Here is a 14,068-nt window from a genome sequence, read left to right as displayed (position 1 = left end):
TCCAGTTCTTTCAGTATATACTAACTATCCACTTTATTGGGAAACACCTCTCTAGAAGTGTATGAAATATTCAAAGCAGCCCATCAAGCATCAATAGCCAGTGTGAACGTTACCTGATTGGACCGCATAAACATACAGGTGTTTCTTATAATTTGGGCAGTGGATATTTGGTTCTAGTTTGTCTTGAATACAAACTTACATTTTTTAAATTGAACTCAAACAATGGCTCCTTTAGACATCTCCAGAAAAGAAGACAATTTTACAAAACGAAAATTTTATTAACTACTGTATTGATTGTGTACAAAAAAGTAAGTCACAGCTCTTTACAAACAGAGTAACAAATCCAGTAACAACTTGGAATTCTTGAGATCTCACCAACCGAAACGTGAGACAAGCTTCTCCTGATCCCCAAGGTCTTTCTGAACCTTTTTTCTCATGTAGAAGATGGGACAATCTCGACTAAAGAGAGAGAGATTGAGTGAAAAGGCTGGAATTATTCGAGAACACAAATATCATCTGTAAGCACTAATACCATTGGCAATTTGTTGCTGACTAATAGTAAAACCTACAAAAAAAAAAAAAAAACTGAAATGCTGATAAGGAAACAGCACTTCACAGCAGTTTTTAGCAGGAAACCAAGTAAAAATAGGAACTAATTTGCTTCAAACGTTCCACAACCTTAAACTCGTAAAAAAAAAAAAAATCTGGTTCTTTGATTTAAAAAAGAAAACCAAAACCCTGGCACACTGCTGTGGAAAAACACATCATGATGAAGGAAAATCACTCACTTCCTGATAGTTCAGTTGCGCATGTTCCTATAAATGGCTCTAAAGACGTAATATTCTGCTGAATAATGATGTGTGTGGAAACAATCATAGAAATATTACATACAGCACATTACAGTTAGTGATGAAATTCAACCAGGGTTTTTTTTTTGCTTAATCAAGTCATCGGTTTATGTGAAAAGATTGTTACTATTAGCACACCAATCTATCAATATTATATTAATAGAATCAATGAATTAATATCAATAATATTCATTAATCAAACACTGATATCCAATAAATTAGACTTAAAAAATAAAATCATTTAAATACAGCCACAGGTGTTGTGGCAGGTTCGAGTCTGGAGATTCTTTCATCATTTATTCCTCTGAAAATGTTCTGCTTTTGGTGATGAGTAGATTCCACCAAGTGCCAATCAAAACAGTTCAAAACAGAGCTTGTACTCTACACTGATTGGTGGCTTGCTGTGTGTTTGACCAGTACAGATCACTGGGATCTGTACTGTAGAGGTCGACCGATTAATCGGTTTTGGCAAAAATCTTATCAATAGTTTTTCCGGGTCGCATTATACAGTAGTGTGTAATCTAGTGTGGCCTCTAGAGGCGAATCACTGACACCATGTGCTGTTTTTTTTTATTATCTATTTTGGATGTATGTTTTTATTAAGTGTTTTTGTTTCAGTTTGAACGCATGTCTTGTATTTACCTCAATATTTATTAACATATTGAATATATGAATATTTATTTAAATTAGCACATTTTTATGATTTAGTACTGTACAATTTTTTTAATCAAGTTCAGTACAATTTTACATGGAGTGTTGGCTTTTTTTTCCTTTTTAATCCTGTATCCATTTTATAAAACTATCGATACAATTCACCATCAGTCGACCTCTCTACTCTACTAAATGGTCCAGACTATGCCTGAGTGCATGCACATATGTTCCTGTGATGATCACTTTAAATCATGATTAGCATGTGAGTTGGAATTGTGTTTATTAAATGTTAGGAAAATGTGTTAATTTTATACACTAGGTGTGTTTGTACACACACACACACACACACACACACCCCTACCTGGTACACAGCACATCTTCATGCAGAGACCCTTGGCAGCGCTGACACTGAGTCCACAGGCGAGAGAATCTCTCCTCCAGGACAGACAGGTGAGCAATCTGAACACCACAAATGTAATACATTAACACATCAAAAGAAAGAAAAGTCTAATCATATAATTAAGCGTTTCTTTCAACATATTAATCAGCTATCCTCTGGAATTTAGCCCCCTGTGAGCCTAATTACACACCTCTTTCTGATAAAGCTCAGACTCCTTCTTCTTACAGAAGTCACACACAGCAGCTACAAGAAGAGAGAAAATTCTCAGCTTCAGAAATCATAAATCACAATACATCAATCCTACACAAACCGTCTCACTCACACACACTCATTATGGTGACCTACTGTCTGTTTTGAGAACCGCTTTGCAGCCGATGCATGTGCTACGTTTCTGCGCAAAGGCCATGAGGCCACCCACTCTCGAGGTCAGAACAGTCTTACAGCGTGTGTGATCTCCCTCTGAAACAAGAAAACAAGAAAACACACAATTACACAATGGCACATGCTTCAGACCTTATTCTTCACCATTGTGATTGGCTCGGTTTTCCGCACATAGACCAATTCAAACAAATCTTCAGACGCGAAGGAAGTGAAATTTCCGTCATACTTTCAGTGTAAACACACACTGTATCAGCATTATAATAAAACCTGACTAAAATTGCTGTGTGTTATTTAGGTGTGTAACTATACACATTCATATCAAACCATTTCAGTACAAGACTTTCAATATGAAGAAAGAAGTCCTTGTTTTACATGCGAAAACATTTAAAAACCGAGTTCCCTCACGAACATATTAAGTGGCGGACTACAAGTTTGTTTAGTCTCCGCCTCACACTTTGAGCGCAGTGTCACGGTGGCTACTCGAGTGATTTGCACTGAGCATGTGGATTCTTTTGCGTTCTATGTCCAGTTTCAAAAATTCATTTCAAAATAAGAAATTCCTGACAATTTCCAATAGTGAGGGAACGAATGAATGAAAGGAATGAAAATTAGAGGAATAAAGGAATTAATTAATTATTTGAATAAATAAATAAATATCTCGAGTGTTTCTTAAATGAAGAGATTTGTTAAAGTAGGCTGAAAAAATAGCGGTTAAATAGAACATGTATATAAAACAAAATAATAATAATCATAATAATTACAATAATAAAAACACATCCCTATTACCAAAATATCATCTGAGGTAAATTTATTCAAATTGTTAAATTTTTTAAGTTTTATTTAAATCAATTAAATTTGTGCCTATTTAATCGATTATTTAATTAAAATCAGTATAATAAAATGTATTACATTAATATTATTTTTATATCTTTTATTTTTATATTTAAACCAAGCAGGCATTTTTATTTAAAACCATTTTTAAAAATTGGAGATGTTTACAAATGTTAATAATAAACGATGTTAATTAAAAAATAAAATCAATCAATAAAATAAAATTTTTTAAACGAGGTACGTACCAAACCGTGAATTTTATGTACTGTTACACTTACTCCTAGCATTGTGTGTGTGTGTCAGTTTTCTGTATACATGGGTTTGTTTTGAGATTCGTAAACTGTAAATCAAAGAACACTAGATCTGCTCATCAGGAAAACAGTGCCATTAATACCCACACAAGCACACACACACACACACACACACACACACACACACACACACACTCACTGAGTAATACACTCTCAGCCTTGGTTTCTCCCAGTATAGGCTCAAAAATGCGCAGTAAAGGTTTAGACAGCTGCTGCTCCAGGTAGTATTCGGTGTCAATAGGTATGTTGTTCTCCAGCACATAAATAGGGTCCTGAACACACAGATATGCTTTTAGTCAACAGCAGAAAATGTTTTGTTAACATTTTGACACTCTTCGCCACCACAATCACCTCGGACTTCATGTACGCTGCTACTCCTTTGGCTGCCTTGATTATGACGTAAGGGACTCGATCGCCGAGATTCGGAGCGCTGCCTGCATCTCGCTTTCTCATCCTACACACATACACGCAAGAGTTAAAGCCTGTGCCCAAAATCAAGGCGAATTTACAGCAATCAGAAGACACACACACACACCTCTCTGCGAGTTCCACATGAGCTTGTTTGCCTGCGTACTCCTGGGCTGTGCGCGTCAACTCTTTGGTGATAACCAGCTGACTGATGTCGATGCGGTTACACAGCAGGTCTGAGATCACCTCTTTAGCATGGGCTACAGCTCCATCAGGATCTCTATGACACACACATTTTTATTTTTTTTTTTTATCGTGGACATGGCAAATTCTTGATCAACACACTGTAGGTTCCATGCATGTACCTCTCGATGAGAGTTTTTTGAAGGCACGTGTTGATAAGGTTGGCCACTAGGGGGCAGTTGTCTCGCCTCACGGTCTCTATTCCTTTACAGTCCATTTTGTCATGATGCTCGGAGCTGGAGGAGAAATACAAGCCTGCGTACCTCTTCTTATTGATAAGTAAATATGGATAATACACCTGAGAGAGAGAGAGAGCAGAAAAAGATAAAGAAGTGACAGATTGGTTACTGGAAGGTCAGAGGTTTAAGCCCTAGTATCACCAATCTGCCACTCTTAGGGTCCTTTGGGAAGGCCCTTAACCCACTGTAACATTGCTGATACTGTGCTCTGACCCCAGCTTCCTACATCAAATAATTTCCCTATGAGATCAATAAAGTATTCCTTAAAAAAATATGATGAGAAACATAGAAGTCAAAGAACAGAGAAAGTTACAGAGACAAAGAGCAAGAGACAGTGAGAGGAGAAACAGATTTGTTGACTTTGGGTGCAAATGTTTGTTCACCCGTAGCGCACTAAATAATTGTTTATTACCAAATGTAACACAAAATAGTGGAAATCTTGGCCCGGTGAAGTTGAATATGTACACAAAAATGCAAGGGTATAAAAAAAGAAACTAGATTTAGCGCGGTGTCACTGTGGCGACTCCGTACAGGAAAAAGATTTATAGTATAGTGCCTGAAATATTATTCTTTTGCGTTTTATGTAGGTCAGAGAAACAGTATCTGGATTCTCCAGCTGGTGGTGCTATTGCAGAGATATACACAGAGATGAACAGAAAAAAAAATGCCAGCGCTTGTAAAAAGTGCTTCCAAAGGCCACAAGAGGTGAAACTATCATCTTTGCAAACCTTTGCAGTGCCTCAGAAGCAGGAGATGATGAATCAGGGTTAAGTAACAGCTGTCCTCCTTTACCTCACAGCTGAAGAGCTGTTTGTTTATAAACCTGAACCCTGATCTAATAAGCACCCTGCAGTTACAAGTGCAACCATAACAATGTACCTTCTCAAACTCCAGCTTGATTGGTGGGACAAAGTGTGAGGACACCCACTCAGCCGCCTCCTTCCCTACGTCCATCGCCTTCTGCACGGTGTCCACTCCCAGTTTCACCATAACAGAGTCTGTGTCTCCATAGATCACCTAAACACACAATTCTAAGTCAACGTTCACAGAGTGCTTGGTTCTCCCTCAAAAACCAGTGTGACCGAGTGCATTACCTTGGCATCAGCGTTACATCCGTTAGCAACAGTGTATTTGGATTCCACAAGCTGCTTAGTTTGTTCGATCATCTGCCTGCCGAAGCCTGTAACACTCTGGGCGTGCGCGCACACACACAAACACACACACACACATACAGAACACAGCGGGTTTCAAGCAACATTTAATCTTTGGAGGTTCCTGATCAGGTGCATAAGAGTGAGACATACCTGTGAGATCTCCAGACAGGGCAGTTTGCCCACCTGTGCACCAGTGAAACCGTACACAGAGTTTGCGCTGATCTTTAAAGCCAGTTGCCTGCCGTCCAACACCTGCTTCCTGAACGGGTCGGTCTCTTTCTTCAGATCGGACTTTGCCCTGAACACACAACCCAAACAGTGAACACGTACACCACTTAATCAAGTCCTGGTTTAGTGGACTGTGTTCATCCATCCACCCATCCATCCTTGTGCCCATCTATGCCCATCTGTCTATCCGTCCATCCATGTGCCCATCTATCTATTCTTCTGCCCATCTATCTATATCCATCCATCTGTCTATCCGTCCAGCCATATATCCATCCATCCATCCATCCATCCGTCCATCCATCCTTCTGCTTATCTATCTACAGTATATCCATCCATCCATTCATCCATCTATTCTTGTGCCCATCTGCCCATCCATCCATCCATTTATTTATTTATCTATCCTTGTGACCAGCTGCCTATCGGTCTATCCATCCTTCTGCCTATCCACCTGCCTATTCATCCATCTGACAAAATCTTCATTTGCATTCCCATAAATGCAACAGTGAAACACCATGTGATGTACATCACTCCCATCAAAAATCGATTTAGAAACCTATTATGTCATGTGCTGGCAATGGTGTACCCAGAAATTCATTTCAGCCCAAAAAAACAATTCCAAAACATAAAAATCCTGCTTATTTTCAGGTTAAAGCCAGAGAGCAGCGAGTGCTGACGAGACTCTTTTACAAAAAAAAAATAGGGTTTAGGTTTGTTCTCACCTCTTACGAGCACTCAGGAGGTTCTCCAGGATCTCGGGGAGGAGGCCCTTCCTCACAGAGCTTTTGACAAAATAATCTCCTGTAGGTGTCTTAATGAAGTCGTCTGAAGAGAGACTGAGAACACACACAATGCAGAGATTATTTAATAATACAGCATTCTACAACAAATTAATACTCAACCTATGATCATGACATTAACAAAGTGGCACTGGTGGTGGATGTATACACAAAAAGTGTCTTGCACACACACACACACACACACACACACACACACATCCCTCACCCCAGTTTCTCTGCTTGGCCCTTCTGCAGAAGTGTTGTGTAACACAGGTTATGAGCCATCATAATTGATGGGTACAGCGAGGAAAAATCCAGAGTGGTAATCGGTACACTGTAGTACCTGTACACACACACACACACACAAGTTAACAATGTGATGCATCGGTTTTAAAAAGTTGGCATTTGTATCGTGATGCATCGTTTTTAGCATAAAATTAAAGATTTATTTAGATATAAATATTAGTGCATGTACAATACTTATTTAAAAGGGACCTATAATTTGTGACCAATATTTGATATGTAGATTGATTTCTCCTCACTAAACTGTTTCTTGAGTGCATTATCTGTTACGTGAATATGACGTGTCACGTCACTACATAGACCGAGTCGTGTCCCGAGAGTCATGCAGAATACAGATCAGCATGGCAGAGGTAGAGCTGCCTGGAGACTAAACAGGAAAATAAAGTTTTAATCTTTTATTTTCTGCACTATAAAGGCCTGTTTGTAAAAGGGTCATGCATTAGAAGTCACCTGATTGGCTGATTGTCTGAACCAAAGAAATTAAAGCAAACTATCTGTACTGCAGTAATTGCTTAGGATAATTTTTTTTTCCATTGCATCGAATCGCATTGTGTTGAATCAACTCGAAATTGGATCTGAATGAGAGGGAATCCTTTCGCATTAGTAGCTGCTTCATATTTATCTTTAATGTATCGTATCTTTGGCTGTATCGCATCTCGATGCAAACTCACCCCTTTTCTGGCTCAATGACTGTAGCTCCTGTATAATCCTCCCCACCTTCAGTCTTCACTACCGGCATCACCAAGTCCTGCTTCATGGCCTACAAACAGGAACAAACAATTCTGAATGTTGAACAGACCCCTGCACCTTTGACTCAAGTATGCGAGATGATATATGTGGTTTGTCTGTGTATCATTTTACACACCTGTCGTAGTAATTGTGACACGACTTTAATCTGCTGGCCTCGAGAAAGGAGGTAGGTCAGAGGCACGCCCGTGACTCTGGCCATCTCCATGTAATTAATCACACACATCAGCTTCTGCAGCAGGCGCAGGGGCAAGTAGGCGTCTTTCAGACAGTAGACGGCTAGACGCCTCCTCGTCTGCTCATTTCCATTCTATGCACAGGGCAGGGGAGGAGATCGTCAGGCATTCATTTTGCTTTGTACAGCATTCAATACAAAATTGCATTCTTGAATTTTAAGAATGGTTTATGTTTAATAAAAAAAAAAAACTTCTGTACTGGTTTTCCTGCATCTGACCTGCAGATCTGTAATAATGGAGTGCTGGACGTCCTCTTTCTGCTCCTGAAGGAAGTGGAAACTGACGGCGTTGAGTGTGTACGAGCGCAGCTTATAGTCTCTCAACAGGACCTGCAACAGAACATGCGTCAGCTTACAAAAACAAAAATGCTGTGTGTGTATTATGTTTTGTTAAATAGAACATGTGTATGAACTGTGTGCATTTTGTGCGTTCACCTGAAGAAGGTCAAACTGCACTCTGCCCTCCATGTTGACGGTTTTGTTTTCTCTGCGGCCCATTTGCTTGCTCTGGAAACTGGAGTCTTTAAGCACTGACCTGATGCCCCTCATACGGCCCAGATAGGGGAAATAATTCACCTGTACACAAACATGGAAGAAGGAAAGGAAAAAAAAAAAACACACAAATGATGCAACTAGAATCTTAGTTTCCGAGTTAATCAGACCGCCAACAAATTCACCAGCACACCTTTAAAGCAGCGGCTCTGTTGAGCAGGTATGGCAGGTCAAAGTTCTGAATGTTATAGCCGGTGATGATGTCAGGATCCACCGTCCTCACAAACTCGGCCCAACTCTGAGAACAAAACACAAACAAACCAGCAAGCTATGGATTAAACGAATGCACATAATTTGAGGATAAATTTAAATGTTTTCAAGTACATAAATCATTTCTAAATTAAGATCTCACAGAAGAATAAAATCATCCGCAAAATGGTCATAAAAATGTTTGAAAATAAAGGTTTTCTATGTTACTCTATTTAAATAGTAGAGTAACAAATTTCCATTTGCGGAGACTTTTATTGTTACAAATATCGTACTTTTTACTCGACTACATTTCCAAAATCAGTCGTTCCTTTTTATTTATAAGCGGATAAAAACTTAATTCAAACATGCAGCAATCCACCAATCAGTGTAGAGCAAACGCAACGTTTTTTACTTGTGGTATCTACTAATTACCAACATTAGTTCAACAGCAGGCAGAACATTTTGAGAGGAATAAATGATGGAACAAACACAACACCAGTGGTCATATTTGCACGACTTTTTTTTTTTTTTTAAGTAGTTGGAAAAAAAAAGAAGGTTTTGGGCTCATGATAATTTGAATAGATATCAATCAGTGTCCAATATCATTCTATTAATTGATGGATTTGCTGAGAGTAACAGTCTTTTCACATGAACCGAGTTGATTAAGCAAAGAATCTTTGATAATGATATTAGGAACATTATAAGCCATAATAAATCATAGTACTTTGGGTACTTAAGTACATTTAAGGACAAATACATTTGTATATTTGGGCTACAAAATTCAGGTGTCCTGACTTTTGACCATATGTTGTATACCTGTAGTAGCTGCTTCTCTTGGGTGAAGCAGAGGATCTGTGAGCCCACTATACTAGAGCAGCTCTGTAAGGTAAAAACAGTGCGGATAAAAGGCTCCTTCTCTCCCTGACGCTGCACCATGGACGCGATCTGAATCACCGGGTCCACCTCAGCTTCCGGAAACACACCTAAACATACAAAACTGCATTGAGAGAACTGCCTAATGACAATAGAAGGGACAACATTGTGTGTGTGTGTGTGTGTGTGTGTGTGTGTGTGTCCAGCATCAACCTTTTCTCCCTGCACACTCAATGTCAAAGCTGAGGACCCTGAGAGGAGCGATTCTCTGCCATTCCCCTTCCGCTGGGTGACTGATCAGGTCTGTCCATCCGATATCCACCTCATACTGACACAGAGACACCTGAGATGGAGAGATAGACAGAAAGAAAAAACAGAGACAAAGAAAAACAAAAACAAGACAAAGAATGATAAAAAGACAAAAAAAAAGGGACAGAAATTAAGTCACAGACAGAAAGAGAGTAAAAAAGAGGTAGAGAAACAAAGACAGAAGACGACAAATAAGGAAGAGAGAGACAAAAGACAGACAGAGAAACAAATGGATAGACAAGAAAAACGCAAGATAAAAGAGGAGACAGAGAGAAATTTATAGACATAAGGAAAGAAAAAGCAAGACAGAGAGAGACAGAATGTGAATGAAAAACAAGGTTGAACGTGGACAAAAAGAGGCAGAGAAGGGACAAAAACAGATAGAGAGAAATAAACGAACAAGAGTGGAATATAATATAATGAGGTGTTGGGTGTGAATGATGAAACGGAGATAAGTGAAGTAATAAAATAAAATGTATCGCCTTAATACGCTTTTATGTTCTGAGGGAACGTTACCTTGCCAGGTTCTCGAGAGTCGGTCTCTCCTACGCTCTTCTCCTCTCTTAGTTTGTACTTCCCTTTAGGCAACTCAATCCAGCAGCACCCCACTACACCAGCGTCCACCATGAATCTGACATCAAACACAGACCCGGAACATGAACCACACAAACCAACCAATCATAGCGCACTTATACTGCATTAATCCAAACACATGCACTGACTCTTCACATCGCTATGCCTCACCTGATCTCAAAGTCGATGTTGGCCTCGTACGCAGCGTAGCTTTGACTGGTGAAGTGAGCAAACTTAATTCCCTGCTCCAGGAGACGTTTGGCCGGGGCGATCAGGCGTGGCATCGCCATGGTGATACGCAGGAAATCCAGTGAACGGTTGCCATGGTAACCGTACATACCTCAATGATGAAGAGACAGAGAGTGAATTAGAATAACCTCTCTCTCACACACACACACACACACACACACACACACACACACACACACTTAACACGAGACTCACTCTCTTTGCGTGTAACGTCCACCGCTAACACCGTGACGGAGATGTTGTCCTTGTTGGAGCGCATGTCCTTCAACACAGCAGAGTTCAGCTCCTTCTGGAACTCGACCAGGTGATCGTTAGTGAAGCCTGACACCCAAAAGTAAGGGAAGGAAAGACGATGAATGTTAACACATGGAATATTTCTGTTAGTGTGTGTTCGATCAAAGTGAGAAGAATGGAGCGATTATGGACTCACCAGCTGGAGCCGGAACGTAGAAGTAAGGAGCAAAACCATGTATATGGCAGCAGACGCTGTTTCCAGCGTCGGTCACTCCGAACATTCGGACCACGGGAACCTTCCCCTGGGACTGTCCTGGCATTCCGGCCACAGCAGAACCTACATGCACACAAACAATCGCATTAATATGTATTGTATATTGTAGTAGACTGCTGATATTAATCACGATCCAAATCCATCCTCAAAGTTCTTGAGTTCTTCAGTAACTTGATGGACCTTCAAGGTCTGTTCATATTCATGTGGAACCATCCTCACATGCACAAAACTGGTCTCCAAATGAATATAATCCATCCATATAAATACATACATGTGCTGATAAATAAAAAATAAGGTAAAATCGAACATTGACAAATCGACATGAAGGCAACACTCCAGAGTTTCTGGTTATGCTAATAGTTTGAACTCCTCCCACTTTCAAAACTTACCCAGATAATAGTCCAGGTCCACCTGCTGGAAGATTAGCGTGTCTTCATCAGGCTGAAGAGGCGCCGGGGCCGGACGCCGCCAGCGTGGGTTCAGATCCGCTGAAAACAAATCACCTGAGAAGAACAGAGAGAGTCAACAACTACATAGTCGTTGCACAAACATCTCAGTCTTGCACACTTACACGACACTTACCCACTGGGATGACATCGTGCCCCGCCTGGCCTTCCCGGGATTCCATCTCCATCTCCATCTCATCGAACAGGGCAAGCTCTTCTTCAAAAAGCGATGGACTGTCCTCCCACTCAGAGCCCATTTTGCCTTTTTTGGCCTGAGAGCCTCCGCCACCTGAAGGTCCTCCATTCCGTCGCTTGAACTCCATTCCTCAGAAGCTACAGAAAAACCAAAAGAACATGGGGCTGTTATTGCTTGCAAAAGTTTGTGGACACCAACACCACCTTTGGGTGGAACTGGAACGCCGACTGCACCCCAGACAATCTCCTCCTCCTATCAGTGGCTGATTTTAATAATACTTCAAAATCTGGTGGAAAGACTTCACAAGATCACGAGTCTCCATACACTTATGGGATATAGATTCCCTATTAATTCTATAGTTGTGGAAAGGGGATCACATATGAGATGTTTTATGTTGTTTTTGCATGCAACAATGCAAACCAGGTCTCAGATACATATAATACACCAAAATAATTTCCCGTCTCTGCACTTAAAGTGGCGATGAGTGGCATCTATGAACATTCTTGTGATGCCTGCAGATACAAATGACAACAGTAATGTAAAAGCAGTTCTCCCTGATTTGATCTAATGCACAAATCTAACTAAATGTAATGGTATTCATAACACACCTCTCTCTATACGGGACTCTGTTTTCCACCTTGATTTAGATTCTGCACAAACAAAAATATTTTTTATATATATATAATACAATTAACTTTGCTGCATCTTTAGAATTGCTCGAAGATGTTAACTAACCGCTTAGCCATATTAGCAAAGCGTGTTCCCGTTCTCCTACCCATATAACGTCAAGTCCCGCCTCCTGCAATGCGATTGGCCAAGAGTTCACCATGAGTGCGAGAATGAACAATCTAACCAATCAAAATGCCGGACAGAGTACGTTACTACCCAATCAAACTGGAAGTGACGGAAAACGGGTGGAATATATTTCTTTACAAGCAACATCAAAACATGCTAGCTTATAACATTTAATATGCAACACGCGAGGAAACTGAGCGATAGACAAAATTCAGTGTCGCATGATAGTAAGAAATGAGCGAATAAATGATATTTAAGGAGATACCTTGTTTAGTCAGTGCGAGCCCACTGATCCGTTGTTGACCTGAAACAATCTCCCGCCAGTTGGACTCACAGACCGAGTCGAGTTCCGTTTTCCCGGCAAAATTACGCAGGACCCCAGGCTGCACGCTGATTGGTTCAAATCCAGGAGAAGGTTGTTCTATGTGCGTCAGCGGCCTTGTTGGATGAGTGGGTTGAGAAACAAAAACAAAAGCGGACACACGGGTTTTATGCAATCGATCAATCGACCGATCGAACGATTAATCAAACGATTAATCGTTAATTAAATCCATCAATTAACAATTCAATGAATCAATATCAATTCCAAGTCTAAATTCAAGGATAAATTAATTTGATGCCTTTATTGGTCACATTTTCATTACAGCAAAATTATTTCTTTACAAACCAGGAAGTTGTGCTTAGAGCACAAGGTCAGGTATGGAGTGGGGCCCAGGGCCTCCAGGGCCTTGCTCAAGAGCTCAAGAGCCCAACAGTCACAGCTGGGCAGTGCTGTGTTTTTACATACTCCGACCTTCTTATCAATAACCCAAAGCATTAATTGTTGAGCCACGGCTTCCAAAAGTATTGAAACCCTAACAGAAGGCACATTTTTGTATGTTTTAATCAATCAATATGAATTTTAAAATGCAAGGCTTAATTAATTTAATGCATTTAATTTTAACATATACCGTACAGTACAGTGAAATATTTTTCTTTGGATCTCCTAGCAAAGAGGGTTAAAGGTCCAAAGCTTGGAAGGAGCAGATTTAACTCTTGAACTTCTGATCATTAGCCCAGAGCCTTAACTGCTGAGCTACCACTTCCACAAAATACTGAACTCCAAAAGTAGCCAAAAGGCAAAGCAGCACGTTTGTATGGGTTTTATGCAGTCAATCAATTAATTAATCAATATTAATTCTAAAATGCAAGGCTAAATTAATGCATTTATTTGTCAAATAAACATTACAGCACAGAGAAATTCATTCTTCATATATTCCACCATATCAGGATATATCAGCACAGGGTCAGCCATGATACAGTGCCCCTGGAGCAAGCTTGGCAGTACTGGGGCTTTAACCTCCTCCGACCTTCTGATCAGTAACCCAGAATCTTAACCGCTTATACATATATCAAATATTAGCAACTTATATGACTTTACAAGTGTAATTTTTAATAATCTAAAACAATAAAATAAAATCTTTACATTAAAGTGATACCTCAGGAGTTTCAGTTTTTATATTTATATTTAGTGTTTTTTTTTTATTTATATTTAAATAAAATGGAGTTTAATATATATCTTCACAGTCCCTCATGCATAACTGTGTTACTGAAAGTCATTTTTGGCCATGCAGTATTGATAAG

At 39.8% G+C, this 14,068-nt stretch overlaps 1 protein-coding gene across 1 annotated transcript; it reads right to left on the bottom strand.

Annotated features, from left to right (window-relative positions):
• Positions 1-257: 257 nt before the first annotated feature.
• Positions 258-12,872, bottom strand: pold1 (polymerase (DNA directed), delta 1, catalytic subunit). The gene is made up of 27 exons (XM_046866913.1): positions 12,711-12,872; positions 11,591-11,787; positions 11,398-11,511; positions 10,931-11,071; positions 10,696-10,821; positions 10,423-10,591; positions 10,195-10,309; positions 9,583-9,712; positions 9,313-9,479; positions 8,441-8,545; positions 8,191-8,331; positions 7,975-8,085; positions 7,639-7,830; positions 7,445-7,533; positions 6,697-6,813; positions 6,414-6,527; positions 5,617-5,764; positions 5,407-5,502; positions 5,192-5,329; positions 4,196-4,371; positions 3,958-4,110; positions 3,774-3,876; positions 3,562-3,694; positions 2,245-2,358; positions 2,090-2,142; positions 1,861-1,958; positions 258-459 (listed from the first exon to the last, which is right to left on the bottom strand). Exons 2-27 carry the CDS (start codon positions 11,775-11,777, stop codon positions 372-374), a joined length of 3,318 nt encoding a protein of 1,105 aa, XP_046722869.1. The 5' UTR covers positions 11,778-11,787; positions 12,711-12,872; the 3' UTR covers positions 258-371.
• Positions 12,873-14,068: the final 1,196 nt, after the last annotated feature.

The sequence above is a fragment of the Silurus meridionalis genome, chromosome 14, assembly GCF_014805685.1.
Source record: "Silurus meridionalis isolate SWU-2019-XX chromosome 14, ASM1480568v1, whole genome shotgun sequence".
Lineage (NCBI taxonomy): Eukaryota > Metazoa > Chordata > Actinopteri > Siluriformes > Siluridae > Silurus > Silurus meridionalis.
The sequence above is the reverse complement of the archived record's forward strand: the minus strand, read 5'-3'. Positions and strand labels throughout refer to the sequence as shown.